The sequence below is a fragment of the Idiotropiscis lumnitzeri genome, chromosome 11 (assembly GCF_059441095.1).
Source record: "Idiotropiscis lumnitzeri isolate Australia: NSW breed Sydney's pygmy pipehorse chromosome 11, RoL_Ilum_1.0, whole genome shotgun sequence".
Classification (NCBI taxonomy): domain Eukaryota; kingdom Metazoa; phylum Chordata; class Actinopteri; order Syngnathiformes; family Syngnathidae; genus Idiotropiscis; species Idiotropiscis lumnitzeri.
In genome coordinates this window covers 6,646,887-6,666,960 of record NC_142401.1, presented here as the reverse complement: position 1 = coordinate 6,666,960, position 20,074 = coordinate 6,646,887, and the positions used below count along the sequence as shown (strand labels likewise).

Here is a 20,074-nt window from a genome sequence, read left to right as displayed (position 1 = left end):
TAGTTTTGGTTGGTGAATGTTTTGAGCACTGACCACTACATGAGTGTGGTGACTTCAGAAAGGCAGCACATCCTCCTGACCCGTTAATTTCTAAACGCAGCCTATCTTCTAAACTAAATCATTCAACAGCTCGTACCTGTACTGTTTCCATTTGGAAAGTGGAAGATTGAATGCCTGTCAATTCTGTCCAAGGAGGAAGGGAAAGATGCAAACATAACTGGAATTCTGATAACAGGTATCCTGCTGTTAGGATCTGGTAGTTTCCTGATTTATCACAAAGTTCATAAGATGGAAGCAGTTTTATTGAAAATTGACAAGTTGCTGGAGATGCTTGGTGTGTGGCAAGTGGTCAACACAATCACAGGTTGAATGCAACGTTTGAGACCCTTCGCAAATTGGATTCCGACGTGGGGAAGTTAATGGTTTGCCTTGAAGAAATGATCATTAAGTCGGCCATGTTGATGCCCATGGAGAGCTCCAGTGAAAGACTCATGGCTGCCTAAAATGATGGTCAACCCCGAATTACTTTGGAACTCTTATCTCCAGGATGTTGACGCCGCCAGACGCTGAAGCGGGTTGTACTGTTAAGGCCTGAAGACACCAATCAGACGTCAACCGTCGGAAAGTCGGTAGACGCCGTCTGTTTGATGTTGTGCTTGGTTCCTCCTGACGCGAGCTTTGTTACCTCCATGTTTCAGCTTGAAGGTGAAAACTTTGTGCTGCCGCCGTTTATCTCGGAACCACAGCTGTTCGCAGTAGCGCTCCGCCATCTTCCGCTCCTTGGCGCTGGCCGGCCAAGCTACCGCGGGGCTGGAGGCCGGAGCGAGGCCCGGTGTGGGGCGGAGACCGCTTGCAGGAATGACATGGAGGCGGAAGCGACTGACAATGCGAACGTAACGTCCTTCGGTACTGCTACAGGTGTAGATGCCGTCGTCGGCCAGTTGGAGGCGCTGGAGCAGCAAACCTCCCTTGGTGCGTGCAAGGCGCTTGTCGTTGCTAACGGGAAGCTGAGGGAAAAAGAAGAGTTTTCTTAAAAAAAAAAAAAAAAGTCATGCTGATTCCAATCAGCTAAATAAATTAAATATAGTCAACATGGAGCTTGCCTTGTAAAGTAGTCATTTGCTGACATCTGGACTAAATAAAGCTACTCAATACACTTGAGCGAACAATGCCACCAGATGGCGCCAAAGTTCAGCTCTAATATTAATTCTTCTAGCCAGACCACAGAAAAAACAAAGCGGTGTACAAATAGCAGAAGGAAAAAAAAAAACAACGATGCAAATTAACGAATGTGCGTATTTCTCTGAAGAGTACTGTGTGCACGTTTTGCTGAACTCACAAGAAGGCGCTCTTTGCTCTGCTGCAGCATCCAGGAGAGCGCCGCCTGAGGCGAGTGTGGGACGCACTCCAGGAAAGACGCGTTTCCTTCCACACCGTACGTCACCTTCACGTCACCCAAAACTCAAATACAAAAACACGTCAATTGGATTCAAAACCATCAGGTCATAGTGCAGATTATATAATATATCCTCTGAATAAACAATTTTCAATCATTGTTGTCAATTACATTCAAATGTTAAAAACTTACAATCATCTGTGATTGGACATTGACCCCAGGACTCGACCGACGCTGGCTCATGTCCGCGTGCACTCCTGACGCGCGCGTGCGCGCATGCACACACCCAACCAAGACAAACACAAACACACAGTTTGGTGGTCTGATTATTTAAGATTAATCTTGAAATTAAAAACACTTGGAGGAAACGTGACAGGTTAGACAATTTTTTTTAAATTTTTTTATTGAGCACGTGTTTGTGTTTATCTAAAGTGAACTCGACCCGGGGCAGTTTGCATTGTCTTCTCTCAGGTGATTTTACCTGGCCGACCTTTGACCCTCCACCAGCAGGATGGCTCACATTGGTCTGCGCCCAGTCGCCGCTGAGAGTCGGGCCGTTGACACTGCCCCCGCGGAGCCCGGATTCTTCATCCCTAACATACTAACTTTCTTTACTATCAGTTCATATCCCAGAATTTGGCTAAGAATTATTTGGCGGCGTAGCCAACAAATCACGAGTTGGTCATCACTGACGGTGCTTTTGCAATTAAGCTGCTCTCCAGACTTGGGTATGGAAAAGGGCGCTCCCAAGGCCGGGTCGGTACATACCTGCGGCCGGTGACAAAGTGCGACGAGCACGTCTGTCCGTCCCAGGCGCAGTAAGGATCTCTGGACAATCGGCACTCGCTGCAGTCGGCGTAAAGGTGGCACCTGTGGAAGGACAGCTGGGCCACACCCCCTTCGCTGGACACGTACAGCTGTTGCTGTGGCGGCAAACAAAAGCATTTTATTCGTACATGCGAACACCTCCCTCAAATAAGACATTAGAAAATGTGTCTTTATTGTTCATTGATTTGTTCATGAAGTCAAAAGAAAAAGGTGTTTGTGCAATAGTGAATTTTAACAAGAAAATCACTCCCTCTCATTTTTACTATTTTTTCCCATTCATTATTTATAAAAAATAATTTATTGTAATAATATAATAATAAATCAGTTAACCAATTGTTGAATAATATTTTATAAACATTATCATACTAATAGTTTAAATTGTGTTATTTACAATTTAATGGGATGTGTAATGTAGTCCCAAAAATCGGTGTAATCCCAGTTAAGACCCTCCAGCATTTTATTTGATATTCTAAAATATGTTTATAAATGATTTTCTCTGCCCCCCCCCCTCCTATGTAATGTTCAAGCTCCCCTTTTGCCCAGTGAAGGCTTTCACATTTTAGGAGCAACTGATGCAAAAATTGACCACTGTTTGGAATCAACCAGCATCAATGAGGAGGTGTAAAAATGCGAGACGCAGACTTACTTTTTTGCTGGAGATTTTCATTTGGCGAATGGCGACTCCACTCTGTAGGGGAAACATGTTCAAATTCATTATTTAAATTATAATGTCAAATTCTTGATTGGCGACAAATGAACACGTGACTTGGTCCTCCCAAGGCATTTTGGACGTTGGCTTCTAGGGAGCAGCCTTAAGACGACTAAAATGGATGAAGTCATCCTTCCCGCTTCAGTGGAAAAAAAAAAAAAAGAAAAAAAAATTCCACGATTGCTCGACAAGAAAAACATACACGACAGCAAAAACGAAATTTTTGCGATCATCACTTGGGTTGCGGGTGAGCTAGAGCCTAATCCTGCAGACTTTGAGCAAGAGGCATATGAAAACCACAGTCATAAGTTTTCTTTGAGGAGAAATGGAAGTCACCTCGAAGACGCTAAGTTCTTCTAGAACAATCTCCTCCGTCGCTGAGGTCACGACCTTCAACACTTTGCCATCATCTGTAGGACACGCACACAAATAAATGAAGATCAAGAAAAATAAAGACGGAAACTTCCACTGACAGACGCAGTGAATGTAAAATATTCTGCCTTTGGCGAGAGCGGTGCTGACCCGTTCCCAGGAACAAGACGTCAGTGGTTCGGCCGTCTCCGTCCAATCTGTCCACGAGCAGACTGGTCAGCAGGTAGGACACATTGACGCGCGTGAAGACCGGTCGTCCGCCCACAGGCAGGACGGCTTCCCACATGAGTTGATGCCGCCGCATGAAGTTCACCACCTCATCCGGGAAATCCTTGGTGGACTCGTGCAGAGCGTCATACGTCTCGCTCGGGCACTGGGGGAACCAGTCAGACTCATCAAAAGAGCATTCAGAGACCCCCAAGCTTTTTTTTTTTTTTTAAACATTACGGTTGCCGCGCCAATCAATAATTGGTGAAGTCCTTCAAAAAAAAAAATTTGTTGAGAGCAACTCACAGCCCCAGGTCTTGGATAGGGTACGCGGCCTTTGAACTCCACCCAGCGATGGTCGGGACTGTCCTGGTGGGCGAAGGGACCATTGAAGGTCGCACGAATGCTTGCCATGGAGAAGGCGCACACGGCTGAGCCTGCCAAAAGAGAGCTGAGAGCAAAGGAAAAGCGCCAGTGCCACTCTAGTTCTTTCCCTGCATGAAAAAAAAAAAATCGATGAGAGGCTGACCTGGAGGTCCGGAAGAGGCCGTAGATGACGGGGTTCTGAGGGTCTTTCGTCTCCAGGACAAAGACATCCTCTGAGGGAAGAGAACCAGCAACTATTCATGTTTGCGACGAAACAACTCAAAGCCAAACGCGACATGACAGAAATTGTCATCAGGTCCATCGCACGCTTGGCACGCCTGCCTTACACTTCCCCGGTTCTAGGTTTGAATGAATGGAACCCGTTGACGGCGGGCACGGATGAAGATGGCGGACACGGATGAAGGATTGTCGAATGGTAGCAAAGATGAAGGACACGATCCGACTTACCGAGTTGATCGAAATGCGTGTGGACGCCAGACGGCCCCGGGACAGAACACACCAGGCGGGCTTTGAGGAAGGTCGTCCAGCGGTTGATCAGGCTCCGCCTTCCTCCCATGTCGTTCTTTGTCCAGCAGACAAGAAATGGCAAACAGGCATGTGGTGAGTGGTCAGGGCCAGCAAGATCTTGTCTCAATCACTGGGCGAGGGATTTTAGACGTGTCATGACAGCCCCTGTAGCATCTGCGCCCATGCTAGGTAGCGCTTGAAAAATTTATCCGAATGCTGGAAAACGGCTGGCAGCGAAAGAGTTCCTGACAAGCCTCTTTGCCGAGTCCGATGTATTTGATACAAATGCAGCAGAGCGGTCGTACCTTACAAACTCGAGCCACACGGCTGTAAATCTTCTTATCCCACGGCTCCGCCTCCACCGCCGCCTCCCTGAAGAAGAAGTAGATCTTGTCGTCGGCGCTGTTGTGAGTTTCGGCGATGGCGAAGGAAGCCACAAATTCGGGAACTGACGGGACGGACAAACGAGTCAAAGGATGTCCGTGCGGTCACGATGCGTGTTGAGCGCGGGTGTCACCGTTCAGCCAGTTGTGGTCGTACGCTTCCGTGCGCAGGTGGCGCCCGCCGACCCCGATGGACGTCCGGAAGATGGCGGCGTTGATTCCCATGAAGTCCACCGACGTGCCGGCGTACACGTCGCCGTCTAAAGAAGGACGCATTCAATCTTTTGGCTTTCATACCACAGACACACGAGTCAAGCTCCATTTGAGGGCAAATGCGTCAGCCGGCTGGTTTGCGGTCTAAGCAGGCACAAATTCAAACTCGTGTTCATCTCGTCTTTGCACTTGAGAACTTTCTTACAATCAGAATCAGAGTGACGTCATTGAAGTTGCACATCCGCGTGCTCTGTTATCGGGTCGCTTGAGACATGTGGGTGTGTGTGTGTGTGTGTGTGTGTGTGTGTGTGTGTGTGTTCAGTAGTACCACTGAGTCGAGCGGTGAAAGGTTCTTTGGGACTGTACGGACATTTTCCTAGTCCGGTCGTAACGGTGTGAGGCAGCAGCGAGAACGTCTCCTACAGGACACATATTTCCATGAACACGTCAAAACAATTTCAACTACACCCGAACCAACAATTTGGTTAAGGAGCAGAATTGAAGAATATAGTGCCCTGATTCAGTTACAAACTTCGCATGGACATATGTTCGCCTTGTGTAATGTACAGATGGAACTCTTTAAAGACTGTCAAATCAATTTTTAATTTATTTTTTTTATTATTATTAATTTATTACATGAAATAATTAGTTAAATATCATTTTAATTGTTAAAAATATGAGCATTCAGTATAGTACTTTATGAAACTACGCTGTACACATTTGACCTGTTTTAACCTCATCTAAGAGCGTTTGCCCACCCGTGATTACCAAGTTCTTGTATTTTGTTCCACTCCAGCAGCAAATCGAGCCCTCCATCGCAACAAAACATTGTAAGTAGATAGCAACGGAAGGAGCGGCAAAGAAGATAAGCGAGCACTCACCTTGAGTCCTACTTGGAGGACGCCGCATTGCGGCCTGTAGGCACCCGTGCCGCAAACGTAAACGTGGGTGTCGTTGACGGCTTGCAGCAAACGCACAAAGTTGGCGCAGTCGTCCTGAAAGAAGCCCAAAAAATAAATAAATAAATAATAAATAAATAAAAAGGACTCGATGCATTTTGTCTTTGTCCTCTTTGAAGATGTGGACTTACGTTCAAACTCTTTACGATGACTTGGCAGAGCTGCACGGCAGCGTCAGCGGCGGGCCAGGAAACCTGCGGATGCCGCCATGGCAACAAGCTCACTTTTCAAACAAACCAAACAACTTTACTTTCATTTCTCAAAAATTGTTGATGTTGTGCAGAAATATTTCGGGAGCAAAATGTGACTTACATCACATGTTAATCTAATGCATAGGTGTCAAACTCTGGCCTGCGGGCCAAATTTGGCCCTCCTTGTAATTATATTTGGCCCGCAAGGCTGTCAGAAAATGACTACTATTTCACATTCAAAATGATAATAGTAACATGATAATACTCATTTTAAAAAATAAAAATTTTATTGGATTTATAAAACCACTTGGAATAAAAATTTTCAATAAAAAAAATCAGCATTTATATTATGATTATGATTTATATTACTCTTAATAACTACAGGAAATAATAGCATTTTTTGTAATAGTTTTTAACATCAGGCTGCCATGGCACAATGCTTGGCTTAGAAATTTGGAAGTCAGCCCCATGTCGGTGCCTCACCAGCCGTGAAGCTCACCTAACGCCACAAGTATGTGAACATGCGTCATACTGAGGTGAGAATGACGACATTAAGGTGTCATTGATGTGGTGGAGGTGAAATAGACGCTCCGGCTTTGCCGATGTCAGACCGTGTTCCAAGGAAGATCAACGCTGTCCGAGCTCAGCATGTGGATGTGATCTTTCCCTCCAACCAATAAGCGGCCATGATCTTCGTCCAATAGGAGCACCTGGAAACCGCCACTGGTGCCGCTCCCCCAGTAGACCGCCGAGCCGTTCTTCAGTTCTGTCAATCAAAGCCCAACGTGAACGGATTTCCAGTTCTTGGCCTCGGTCCCGCAACGTCCAGTGATGAGCTTGTGAGCAAAACTGAACGTGCAGTTTCCTACCTTGATGCGACAGCTTCAGTCTAGCCTCCCATTGGCTGAGCGTGTTCGTTCCTGCCGCCGTTATCACGGCTAGTGGGAGGAGCCACAGCATTGCAAAATGATGAGACCACTGGGATGCCATTTGGATCTGAAGCGAACAACAAAGATGGCCGACAAGGTCACGGGAAAATTGCTTTCAGTTACAGTTGCACTTGTGACATCATATTTGTGTGTACATTTTTGGTATATCACAAGCATCAGGCAAGTCCAAAATTCTGACTTTTCAGGAAATGGGGGAGCTGCCCCCCTTGCCCCCCCACTCCTCAAATGATTTCGAGACCAGTGCTGTGGTGGCCATGACACACTCTTCTTTTCTGCCTTGAGGTTGGCACTGCTGAGCAATGTCTGCCATCCTGTGGTCAACAGTGGTATTACATCTTTCAAGGCTAAGCAGTAAACCTATAGTGATAATTACATTTTTAAAAAGTTTTTGTTTTGATTTTTTGGTGCATTATTATTATTACTGATTATGATCGTCAATATAATTTAAAGTGGATTCTTTTTTTGGTAAATATATTTCCCTAAAAAAAAAAAAGGATCTGTGCTGATGCAAATTACAAGCATGCACATGTTTATTTGATGCATGACAACAGAACAATAACCTCCACATTTAGACTTGAATTGAGGAACAGCAGGGTCAACAAAACAATACTGCAGGAAAGAGACACACACGCACACACAAAGGAGGGGAAAAAAATCACATGTTTCCACATGTAAAAGGAAAAACACACACATCCACACACACACACTCACACGCAGAGGAAACCGGAAGGCATCCACAATGGTGGGAGCCCAAGGTGACACAAAGCCTGACCCGAAAATCAGAGGAAGAAGTCAACAATCAGCTTAACAAACTAGGGATGCTCAATAGACTTTTTTGATGCACAATGAATACTACAAACAAAAATATAAAACTGCTCATTAATGCATTATCCTCACTAGTAAGCAAGGCATCCTAGTTTTGCTTGACAGTAATGAAATCATGAATGAAGAAAATGTTGGATTTCTGTATTTAAAATTGTGTGATGTTCTCTTATGAAAGGCAATGTTAAAAATGTTCTCTGTTGTAAGTGTATGTATATTCTCGATAGAAAATAAAACCTCACTTTCTTTCCAGCACTACATTGTCATCGCGTCAATTAAGTTCAATTCAATTGCAGCTCACCGGTTGTGTTGGTATCCTGACGTCAGGGGAACGGCGATGACGTCATAAGACAGGAGATGCGATGGCCTTGGTGGTGTTCACGTCGCGGGACTCAAGCGTGTGACATTCAGCGGATGGACCAGGTGGGCTTCTCGTCCAGTTTTTGAGTTGTGGAGATGCACCTCGGTTGCGCACGTGTAGCTCGTCACCCGCCTCCGGGCGCCCTGTGACAACATTTGCCTTGCTTGCGTTCAGGTGGGCGTGCTCTTCTCTTTTCCTGTGGTGGGAGGCGTTTACTCACTCGCTTCTCGGCCATTTGGAGTCAGTGCACCGAGAAAAGTTCTCCAAACGTCCAGCACAAATCCTGTCGTCCGGAATGAGCTCCAGAATTCTAGGGGAGTAAACACAAATTCACTTAATCCCTTCTTCCCAACCACTAGATCATCCGTTGGATGTAGGCTAGTGCTGGCTGTTGCTCACGACTTGAGGGCAGCACCTGATATTTCTTCAGGTGATTTTGACCTCACACAAGTCAGTCAAGAGTTGAAAATGGTCAATCACATGCAGCGGCATCTTAAAAAGGTCAATTGAAGCAAACACAACTTTCATTCAGTTTTTGTCGAGAAGTTGGCCTACAGCACAACATAAAATTAAGGCCACAAAATTCACGCAGGTTGGATAAAACGTAAAAGCCATCCAGAACCAAGTCCCATTTAAATGTTCAACAAGCATCTCCCTTCTTGAGGATAAGCATTAAAATGGCCACCGTGCCTTTGAAAATACAATGTGAGAACGATTCCAAAATTCCACATGCTACATTGTACTTCTTGTTGCCCTCAAAGAATGGAGACTGGTAAGATACTCAACTTTAAGGGTACTCCAATCACGGTTGTATGATCACGATTCCAAAACCAATCATTCATGAGTGAGATCTGCCAATACAGATTCAGAAACTGATCATATTAATTAGCTGTTGCGTTTTTTTCCACTTATTTTTAAGCTATTTGGCAGACCACATAAAATGACACGCTGGGCCAGCTATGGCCCCCAGACTGTAGGTTTGACACCGAAACACAAGAGGGCTTGGAAATGTGTCAAATGGTCCGTTTGTTGACGTTGTTCGTGTCGTTTTTGAAAGCCAAAAAAAAACAAAAACGAAATGAGCAAAGCTAGCTCTACCCTCCCGGTGCTAACACGTGCTGTGCGTCACTGTGGCAACAGGAAGCAACGAGAAGCAAGCCGCTGACCTTTTGAGTTCTTGGCCATTGCGGGAAATGAATGTCTTTCCTGAGGTTTTCATTCCGTGTCCGTGAAAGAGGGGGCCGCGCTTCGGTGGGCACGCGCCCGTTCCCATGGTGACGTCACGCCACAAAACAAAACGTAGACAGAAGCTAACACACCGACCTTAACAAAGAACCAGTCCGAAACTCGAATCTTCTCCATCGTGTAAGTGAATCTCAAAGGATGAAAACATTCCCATCCCACACGCAAGAACAAAACTCACTAATTCATCTCCATTTATTAAACGTTGATCCCAGTCTAATTTTCTCTGCCCCTTCCCACAAAACACCCTCACAACTCTAAAAAAAAAAACTTTTCAGTGCATTAAAACTCATGCGACACAATAGACAGCTTTTATTTCGTCGGATTCTTGTCATTCTCCTTCCCATCATAGTGCAAGGCCGCCGGACAAAAGTTGCTTTCATCTCATCCTCTCTCACAAGCTGCGTGCACGAACGTGCGCCTCTAGGCATCCATCTTGGGTGCTGCTGTTCAACAAAGCCGTCAACGAAATTGGCCGAAATTCTTATCAAGGGCACGGTTGTGATTCAAGCAAAGTGGCGCGGCCGGCCCTTTAGGCACAGCGTAACGTATTTTCTTGATTTGTGGTCATGTTGACAGGAAGCAGGATGTGGACTTCCTGCGTGAGGGAAGTGGCTATTGTGCGGGAGCTATAAAAAAAAATAATAATAAAAATAAAAGAAAGATATTGTAGGGGAGCTCCCCAGGGACAAGCTCCACTCAAACAGGAAAGGAGCCGCCACAGCCTGATGGCGTCCAGCAACTCAAACACGCTTCATTGGGTCATACCGTTGAATGACGAGTTAGAAGAACTTTTAAAATGATTTACCTTGGTGGCATTTGAACAGGGAGGGGTGTGTAGACTTTTTCTGTCAACTGTAAAGTGAGCAAACAAAAGTCAAGTGAAGAAGAAAAGCAATGTCAACTGTTTGCGTGAAGCTATTGTGGCTACTTTGCTGGTTAAAGTCACAAACGTCACTTTGTTTGCAGTGCACACCAAAAGAAATATAAATAATAAAGAAATAAAAATAAAGATGGGAAGAAATATTTCAAAACTTGCTCACAATCTGAGAAGAACAACCAAAGCGCTGATGGAAATGATTAAATACCAAATGTTGAATTCACTTTTTTTTTTTTAATTGTTACAAAGGCAATGACCAAAAAATACATATTTGATGTTGTCCATTCACAAAAGGAAACAAACATTGACGCATTTCTTGATCAAGATGAAACCAGTTGCTGTGAAAATCCAGTTTTGCTAAGTCAATAAGATGAAGGTGTTTGTTTGGATTTCCATGGTGTCCATTACTTAAGCAAAAAGGCAAACAACTCGGCGCTCTTGTGCAAAATGTATGTTTGCATAGAATAGAGCTTTGCAAATATGTACACACCTCTGCATGACCTCCGCCAAGGGCAAAGTGTCAAGTTACTCGTTATTTGAGGACAGGTTATGCTCAGGAAGCAATTCAGGGAATTCCACGAAACTCTCTGCAGGTGCTCCGCCTATTTACAGTATGTACAGTCAAGCCTACGTGTTTGCAACGCAGAATTATGTGCGCTTGTTTCCTAGCCTCCTCGTGCTTTGCAATAGTTGGCGATCGCTAACTTTGTTTTTGGCCTTAGTGTGTGTAAGACGTGCGGATTGTGTCACAGCGTGTGGCGTACGGGCTTACTTTCCAGGCTGTACGATAAATTAGGTTGCGGGAGAAAACTAGGAACCTATTTCAAAATGAGCCTGAAAAAAACCCTAATAGCCAAAATGATTTGTAGAACTAAAAAAAAAAATTGGAAGAAGCGTTGACTAATGTCAGTTGGGAGTTTGTTGCGAAACTGAAAGGAAAAAAAAAAAAAAAAAACGCACTCCACTTTTTACAACCAAAATCCCAAAGTTGATTCGTGGCTTTCCAGGTGAGTTCCTGGCATTCGCGTGTTTCGGGGTCCCAAATTGCACCGCTCACTCGAACGTTGACGACAGATGTTCCTCTAACTTAGTGACCCCTCGATTGCAGCCGGAAGCCCATTCGACACAATTTTTTTTAATATACTGCCACATATACAATACATGCCCCCCAATACATGTGGATGATTTCCAGGTTACGCATGTTGCTCGCGTCTGGATGGGAGAATGGCTGCGGTTTGAATGTGAGCAAGAAAGTAATTGACGGAAGCGCCGATGGGAGAATACGCCCCTAAAAGACTCTTTGCATAGCGCAGGCGTCAGGCGTAAACCTTAAAAAAACATCCACCTGCAACACAAAATGAACTGGGTGGAAATTTTTTCCACATCGGCCATTGCGATCTGGTTGCGCCCGGTCGGTATGTTCGCTTCCAATTGTGTTCAAGAGCAATCCAGTTTGTGGCGGTTTTTGCACTCCAGAACCTTTCGCAAATCAAGCCCAAGGAGCTCACCAGAAGGTGATTGTGTAAACCTGCCGGGTCTTCATCTTGTAGACCCGATCCAATAACACCATCGGAGGCCAAGAGAACTCTTCGAAAATGAATATGTTTGTTTTTAGTTTTGTTTTTTTTATTTTTATGCTACGTTCCTTCTGGCTTTCCAGACAAGTTCCTGGTATTTGGGTGTCTTGGCGACACTCTGGGTTAGTTGCCCCGACACGTCACTGGGAGCTCTTGAGCTCAAAGCGACTGTAAACTTGCTTGGTCTTCATCTTGTTGTACTGGTTGACCAGATCCAGCTTGCTGTGGCCCAGAGTCATGCGCTTCTGGTCCTGCCGAGTGATCTGGTCCTGCTTAGTGATCTGGTCCTGCTTAGTGGTCTGGTCCTGCCTGGTGATTTGGTCCGGCCTGGTGATCTGGTCCTTCTTGGCTGTTTGGTCCTGTTGGGTGCTTTGCTCCACTCGGGTGCTTTTGTCTTGTTTTAGGTTCTGGTCCTGCTTTGAGATCTGGAGCATTGGGGGCGGGGGCGGGGGTGCCTGCTGGCTCTCGGGCTCGCTTTGCGAGAGGTCGGGCCCCCCCCATCCCACGGTGCCGTGAGGCGAGGCTGACCTGGCCTGGTCTTTGCCCGACGGCGGCAGGAAGAAGTCCGACAGTTTGTTGAGGAGTTGATTGGACGAGCTCCTGTGCTTGATGCCCAGTTTGGTTTCCGGTACCACGAGCGGTGGCGGCGTGTGGCTCTGGTGTAAGCGAGGTGGCAACGGCGTCGGGTGGAACATGTTGAGTTTGTGCTCGTACATTCCAAGAGCCTGGAACTTGGAAGGCGCACCTGCCCGGTGGGCCCACATGATGTCGACTGGGTTGGGTTTAGTCCGTTCCAGTCCGTAGACTGGAGTGCGGCGCTCCAAGAGCGGACTGTGATTGGTCGCCCCGTTAGAGGTGGTGTGCGGCAATACCAAGTTTTGGAGCCGTCGCTCAGCGCCGCGCCGCTCAGCGCCGCGCCGCTCCAGACTGAGGTGAGCGGACAGCGGGTCGGCTTTATCGTGACCTTGGGTCACCTTGTAAACGGGGTTGGACATCAGGCCGGGCGCCGCCTTCACGCTGCACAAGCTGCTGCCCGATTGGCTGCTGGAGTTGTCGGAACTGGGCCGCTGCCTGTCGATGAGGACCAGAACGGGTCGTTACCGCAAAGACAAACCCAAACACCACAGCCAATGACGAAAAACACGTTAAAGGAGACATAGTGCCATCTTGGACGCCAGCGTCTACTTCGGCTGAGTTTGGGCGAGAGGCGGGGTCAGCCCCAAACTGGTCGGCGGCCAATCACAGGGTACATACGACTAATCATTCACACAATTAAACAGGGCGATCGTGCCAAGGCCACACGGCAAGGCCAGAGTTCTGAACCTGGTCTTACCGCTCCCGTCGCTTTTGGCTTCTTCATGCTCACGCTGTGAGACTGAAAAGGTGTCATTCTGAAGTTTCCACCAACCTCACTCCCAGATGAATGGCTGAAAATCTGCTTCTTATATTGATTGGCCCCACTGTGATGTCACAATTCGCTAGATTTTTGACGAGTTCGCTCACAAACGTGTTTTCACAAATAGGTCAAGAAGTAACCTTTGAATAAACCTGAGAACCATTCATACTCGAGTTCTGGCATCGGTACAGAGGCTCATGTTTGCTATTTAGTTTGAGGCGGGCGTTGGCCGTTGCGACATTGATGGCCAATTTGCAAATGTTCAATAACCGCTACTGGTACGACGTCAGTCTGGTAAAGCGACAAGGGATATTGCGTTGGTGAAAACACCTCTATCGATAAAGTTGTCAGTATTGAGCAGCAAATGTGTGCGTGTAATTGGACATTGCGGCGAAGGCCACTGCAGGTTGTTTGAAATTTGTATGACATGGCCACCTCATCATAAGGAAGGCCAGGGCCTTCCGATGGCGCTAGAAAACATCCCAACCAGCGAGAAAAGACACCAGGCAACTTCTTGCTCAGTAGCGGAAAATAAGCCGCTCGTATTGTCCCGTCGCGGTCCTGAGTGCCGAGAAAACCAAGAGAAGTCTGTGAGCGCCTTAAGAGCACCTTTTCCCTAATTCTCATTTTGTGATGTATTTGTTTTAACCATATTGCCATAAAAATAAGGTAAATATCACAACTGGAACATATTCATTCCAGTTCCATTCATTTCAGTGGAAAACATTACATTGGTTCGCGAACCAGCGGCTTTCCGCTCCACTCCGAAAACTAAAAGTTGACTGGGTTGTGTCATGGGACACTCGGTGGGCGGGCTGCAGGCATTCCACACACTCCAACAACTCATTTGCATATGATACATTCCAAAGTCCCTTTCAGCAGCATGTCGCCTTTAATGCGCCACAAGAGATGTCACGATGGCGTGCGTACCTGTCTGAAAGCAGATTGGCCTTCATGAGAGGCGTGAAGCCCGTCACCATGAACGGCGTTTGGTACGCCGGGAAGTACGGGAGGCCCTCCTCGTCTTCGTTGTAGAAACCTTCGATGATCAGAGAGTCGGCGTACATGCAGCGGAACTCGCGGTCGAAACACTCCGTAATGCGGCCTGAGAAATGCATCACCATGTTGCTGTGGACCTGGGAGGACAGCCAGGTGAAGCTGCGTGCACACACACACACACACACAAAAAGACTTTCAATCAACAAGTCAAACATGAGCAGTTTGAAAAATCATCATGTCACTCCAGCAGTCAGCGTGAGCGTTACTACGGCTGCTGAGTTGCAGCGAGCGTAGCGTTAGCCTACGCAGCAAAATTCTCATGCATTTGTGTTTTAAATTGATTCCGTTTTTAATTTCGATGCATCTACATTGCCTATCAGCTCACAGAGCAACGTTGCGTTGCATTCGGCTGAATGGGAACCACGACAAATTGTGCGATTTGCGCAATTTGTCTGAAGGTCCATATTTGTATCAAATATGTCAAAACATTACTGAGTGGCAGTTTTTGAAGGATATTGTAAGCTATAATAGGAGAACTGCACAACTCAATTATTACTATAAAATGATAACTGTTAATAAAATATTGATAATATCAACATGGGATAAAATTGGGGCTGGGTTTATAAAAAAAAAATCAATATATCGATTTTCCTTTTCATAGCCCAATCTCGATTCATAAAACCATGTATCGATACATTTAAGAACGTCTTGTTTTAACACCAAAAGTAGCATATCAAAACAAAATGGTGGAAGCAGTGAAGTCAGCGCCAAGCAAGCACGAAGGCGGATGCATGTTTTGATCGGGTCATGTTATATAAAACATACATGATTAACTCAGCTGAGTTAAAAAAATAAATAAATAAAATGACGTCTTTAGCCGTCAATGGGAGTAAATGAGTTGTTATGCTGGATGTCGAAGGATGCACAAAATCAGTTTTAAGTATTTTGTTTTCCTTTTCTTTTTGCCTTTTTGTGAGACTCCTCACAAGTACAAAGAAATATTTTTTCCGACACTATTTATAGATGCATGCCGTGTACATACAATATACATGAATACACATCCTGCACACATACGGTTAGCGTGTTGGACCTGATTAGCGAGCGTGGAGTCTGCTGGATTTGGCTGCCGCCAGCGTTCAGCGTTGATCCAAACCTCGAGCAACCGGAATGACGGCTTGTCACTTTTCAACTGTGCTTGAAATTCTTGTAACTTGTTTTGTTGGTCGCCAGCCAAAGCAAACAAAACGGTGCCCGCCTCACGATGATGTACTACGACACTTGGACCGCGCTTGATGTTCTGACTTGATTCTCTTCCGCTACAGGAGGTCAGCGAAGACTTTCGAGGGAGGGAGCAGAGGACACGTAGCCCGACAACTCATTTGGGGGAATTCATTACCGCGCGAAGCTTATTGAGGCGTACTAGGATAAAAATAATAACTCAATTTTTACTCGATCGCCATAATGGTTGATGAATATTTTTGAGGGTTCACGCAGTTGCAGGCTGACTCAAAGTTTTTTACATTTCAGTGTGCCAGCATCCAAAAAAAATCGCTTTCTAGGGATGAACTATCGTTTCGCCATTCTGATTTCAACCGTAGCAAAGAAAACAAATATATGAAAGCACATTCATCAGAGAGTCAAAATTGCAACTCAGGGCTCTATTTTGGTAACCGCATTTTGGTTTTGTCAAATGTCTTTTTGTTGTACCCACTATTTCTAATCCTTATGGGACCAATAAAGGCTACATTATTTTATATCAAAAGTCCTTCTTCACTTTCGATGTGTGATAATGATACTCGTCAGAAGTGTAGCTTATTTGTTGCCACGGAGAAGGCGGGAGCTACGGCGGCACAAAAGAGCGTGCGCCAAGCATTCCATCATATCAACAGAATTAAAGATTTCTTCGCAAGCAATGTTTAACACTTTCGTTTGGTTGTTGGTTGGTTTCAGTTGGCGATGTGAACGCAACAGGTCAAGTGGGGACCGACCAATAGTATCCATTTGCGAAGAATAGGAAATCGGCCATATTTGGGCATTCTGGGCTTTCCGCCCGACATCGCCAATCTATATGCATCCAGCACGAAATTCGATGATACGAAGGCGTGTTGAGGATGTGAAAGTGATTGGCAGACACACCCAGCTGGCAAGCTTGAAATTCTTAAGGCAGGCCGATGGGGAGGTGGAGCCTCGCCCTTCATTCCAGCCAGCGTGCGCACAGTCACGCTAACTATACCGATTCTGTGCGACAGGAAACAGGAAGTGGGCAGTCAAATTGAGCTTGCCCTTACTTCTGATGCTCACGAAATAACATTTCTTGCGTATTTTTATGACTATTTTATCGATTAATTCAAATAAATTTGTCAGGGCGATTTAGATTTATTTTATGGAGTAGTTTGCATTACCTACTTAGCTTACTCAACATTGTTGTCAATAGAGAGGAGCTCCAATAGTGCGCATTTAGCCATTTGGTTGCTATATTGAGGGATCAACACTCCCACCCTCCAAAAATAAAAAATTATAATAAATAAATAAATTAATTAATTCATTCATTCATTCATTAAAAATAAATAAATAAATATATAACTAAATAAATAAATAAATAAATAATTTATGGCTATTCCGCATTACACAAAAGCTGAAATTCATATAAAACCTTTTGACCCGAGATAATTGCTTCCAAGGCATGCATTTTGCTGAGAGCTCTCCTCACCTGTCCAACTACACAAGAGAAAGACTATGAAAAAGCTCACAAATGTCAAATTTGTCTGATTTAAGGATAGTGTTTACATTGTTTCGATTAAACGGATATTTCTTTTCCTCTCCTTTTCACATTATCAATAAATGAACAAATATTTTTTTTCTATTTATGGGAGGTGATGAAGAAAAACGAGGCTAGCGTGTGTCTATGAGTGACCTGTAGGATCCGGCGATGACCTCCTCACAGTCGATGATCATAAACTTTTCCAAGACTTGGCCGCTGAACTTCCTGCCGCTCTTCGTGCAATATGTGTCACCGCAAACACTGCGTATGCGCATGTTCTGCCAGAGGAAGAGGAAGAGGGAGTCAGCGTGACCATGAGGAAGAGGAAGCACAAGAGGCGCTCGTGTGGCGACGTTGCCTGACTTGAAGCCCCTTACGCTCATGTTGACGCCGTGCACGTCCAAAGAGGAGCACATGTCGGTGAAGAGGTGAAGGTTCTTGTGGTCCAGCAAGATGTAGACGGGAACTTTGCGCTTGCTGGACGCTTCCATCAGGTCACACAGCAAATCCACGTCGCTGAACTCATCCATGACCAGCGCGATCACCTGAAACGCACTCACATGCACGCACGCACAGACAGGTCAGTCAGTAAGGAGGAAGAAGCTTTGTTGTCTGAGCAACAAGTGGCGTCAAGACTAAACTTTGAGGCTTACCACCAAACAAAATTGTCCCAAAAAGTGGTCTGAATTTGGTTAATGTGAAATATGGGAAGTAGAATTGACGCAAGGTGATGCACATACTCATCAGCCGTAAGAAGGATGTCAGTTTTTTTTTAATACATTTACATATATACATATATAGAAATTGTTAATACCAATTAAAAAATGTGTAACTGGTTTATCTTTAGGGAACCCCTTTCCTATACATACATATATTTAAATTATGCCGTTGCATGTGCGTGCGCGTGTGTAAATTCCCTCAGGCACAGTCTTGCTTGTAGCACGCATTTGATGTGACTTTGTTGCCGGAAGTAATCATGGTGACGTTACATTTCGTCGCCCGATGTAATCATTGTTTGACCTTTGCTATGCAAAATAACATCAACAAGGAACTTTGGCTAAAATGCACGGCGGGATTTTAGTTAAGGTGATAACATTTTAGGATTAAGAACTTTAACATAGTTATCAGCCACGTTTCCAATGTTGGCTTTTAGATCATCTCGCACAAGGTAAATTTGTTGCGTAAGTATTTAGAAGATCTGGGAACCATGTCAGAGTGGTCGCAACAGTGTAATAGAAGCGTTACTCCACTCAAAATTTAAAAAATAAATAAGAATTAAAACTAATAATAATTTTTAAATGACAAAGTCTATTGCGCGGTTTTTCACTTTTTGTGGGGGTTTGGGTCCCAATTAACCGCGAGAAATACTGCGTATTTGCGTCTTTATCCCTTTATTTGCATATTTTTTCAGGGGGAAAAAAACTTTTCATGACAGTTCTAATGAGCCGCATCGGTAAATGACAGGTGTCCCTTGTATTGTACTTCTCTTTTCCAAGGCTTCTTTTCTCTCTTTATGTGCGTGCATCATTTTCTTTCTCTCATCCATTCTTTTTTACGCTCAGTGCATGTGCGTGTCTGCGCGTGCGCTAGCGCGTACCTTCTTGGCCTGGTTGATGAGCGAGCGTATTCTGTCTTTGATGTTGACGGTCTTCTCCCTCTGGAAGTAGATCTGCGTTTCCGAGGGCCCGTACCTTAGCGGGGCGTCCGGCCAGCCGAGTTCCAGGACCGGCGGCTCGTCGTCGGTCATTGTCGGAAAGTAAGTCCCGGAGGTAAGTTCCGACGTGACGTCATCGCCGGTGTCGTTTTCACCGGCCTCGGTTTGATCCTCCTCCAACGACGAACCGGTCCCGCTCTCGCTCCCGCTCCCAGGCCCGGGCCCAGTCCCGCTCCCAGTCGCCGCCGCGCCATCGCTGTCGCTGCCCGGGTCCCGGTGACGCGTGATGTACACGATCTCGGCTTGGGACAGGAAGCTGAGCTCCCTTTCCTCGGTGAGGACGCGGCGGTACTCGCGCTCGCCGTGCTCGAGCAGCGCGTCGGTGGCCAGGCGGGCGGCCTCGTTGTGGCTGAGCTCCAGCGAGGACACCTGTCGCCACGGACTCTTGAGCTCCTCCAGGCGGGCCGCCAGCTTGCCGAGCGGCTTGCGGCCCCCGGGGGCCGGACGGAGATTCTCCGACGAACTCATGGCTGGTCGCCAAGCAAACTTTCATCCGACTTCTCCCCAAATTGGAGCCGAGAAAATGCGACGGCGTCGACGAGGAAGAGCGCAAGAAGGAAGAAAGTGACGTGACGTGACTCTCCAGTCGCTTGCTGTGTCGCTCGGCAGGTTCCGGATCACCTGTTGATACCTTTGCTGTCACTCAGCCACCCGAGCACCCACCCCCTTTCCCCAACGTCACTTCCGCTGATTGCAAACGCGTTTGTTTGAGACTTTCACAATGAAAGCAACCGCGCGGAACACCGCCAAGTTTGTCTTTTTTAGCTTCCAAATAAATTTTGACCGTTCCGCTTTTAAACTTATTCAGCACACTGAAGCGTTGTGAAATACATAACTACCGTAATAATGGAATCCTTTCATTGGCTGTCTGAACTTATGTGTAATTATGCCGTAATTATTAATTTCGTGATAATCACTTGTTGTTGGAACAATACCAAATAAACAGTATAATTTTTTAATAAACAGTAATCTCAGGAAAGTGGTTTAGGAATATACAATAAAATACTAAATAAAATTGTATCCATTTATTGAGTAGCATAATCAATAAAACATTTTTTTGCCTCTCTGTGCTTAGGTGTAATTATGTCCTAATTATTCATGTCATGATAGTGGCTTGTTGTTGGAACAATACCAAATAAACAGTATATGCTTTTAAATAAACATTAATTGCGGGAATATAATTTAGGAATAAACATCCATCGATTATCTGAACTGCCCCC

General features: G+C 45.6%; 2 protein-coding genes across 6 annotated transcripts; both read right to left on the bottom strand.

The window, feature by feature from the left end:
* Nucleotides 1-354: 354 nt before the first annotated feature.
* On the bottom strand, nt 355-10,066 carry LOC148327094 (semaphorin-3D-like). 5 transcript variants are annotated; one of them, XM_088309809.1, is made up of 20 exons: nt 9,452-10,066; nt 8,506-8,595; nt 8,226-8,444; nt 7,022-7,148; nt 6,764-6,918; nt 6,093-6,155; nt 5,884-5,997; nt 5,331-5,421; nt 4,924-5,049; nt 4,712-4,854; nt 4,347-4,461; nt 4,042-4,111; nt 3,819-3,963; nt 3,456-3,678; nt 3,270-3,343; nt 2,871-2,912; nt 2,165-2,319; nt 1,589-1,653; nt 1,340-1,461; nt 355-1,007 (listed from the first exon to the last, which is right to left on the bottom strand). In XM_088309809.1, the coding sequence occupies exons 4-20, from the start codon at nt 7,140-7,142 to the stop codon at nt 612-614; spliced, it is 2,220 nt and encodes a 739-aa protein (XP_088165935.1). In that variant the 5' UTR covers nt 7,143-7,148; nt 8,226-8,444; nt 8,506-8,595; nt 9,452-10,066; the 3' UTR covers nt 355-611. The 5 variants fall into 5 exon arrangements, with proteins under 5 accessions (XP_088165935.1, XP_088165930.1, XP_088165934.1 ...); XM_088309804.1 differs by having other exon boundaries at nt 8,226-8,428; XM_088309808.1 differs by lacking the exon at nt 9,452-10,066 and adding an exon at nt 9,072-9,433 and having other exon boundaries at nt 8,226-8,428.
* Nucleotides 10,067-11,356: 1,290 nt separating this feature from the next.
* sack1c (scaffolding CK1 anchoring protein C) lies at nt 11,357-19,532 on the bottom strand. The gene is made up of 5 exons (XM_088309810.1): nt 18,738-19,532; nt 17,518-17,685; nt 17,294-17,418; nt 14,311-14,538; nt 11,357-13,055 (listed from the first exon to the last, which is right to left on the bottom strand). The coding sequence occupies exons 1-5, from the start codon at nt 19,320-19,322 to the stop codon at nt 12,125-12,127; spliced, it is 2,037 nt and encodes a 678-aa protein (XP_088165936.1). The 5' UTR covers nt 19,323-19,532; the 3' UTR covers nt 11,357-12,124.
* Nucleotides 19,533-20,074: the final 542 nt, after the last annotated feature.

Coding starts and splice junctions, on each gene's coding strand:
- LOC148327094 (XM_088309809.1), bottom strand. CDS start 7,142: ATGGCATCCCAGTGGTCTCATCATTTTGCAATGCTGTGGCTCCTCCCA. Junction 3,679..3,818: donor CCTATCCAAGACCTGGGGCT/GTGAGTTGCTCT, acceptor TGGTTCCCCCAG/TGCCCGAGCGAGACGTATGA. Junction 2,913..3,269: donor AAGAACTTAGCGTCTTCGAG/GTGACTTCCATT, acceptor TTTCCCCTACAG/AGTGGAGTCGCCATTCGCCA.
- sack1c (XM_088309810.1), bottom strand. CDS start 19,322: ATGAGTTCGTCGGAGAATCTCCGTCCGGCCCCCGGGGGCCGCAAGCCG. Junction 17,686..18,737: donor TCATCAACCAGGCCAAGAAG/GTACGCGCTAGC, acceptor AGTGCGTTTCAG/GTGATCGCGCTGGTCATGGA. Junction 13,056..14,310: donor GCCAATCTGCTTTCAGACAG/GTACGCACGCCA, acceptor CCTCATCGACAG/GCAGCGGCCCAGTTCCGACA.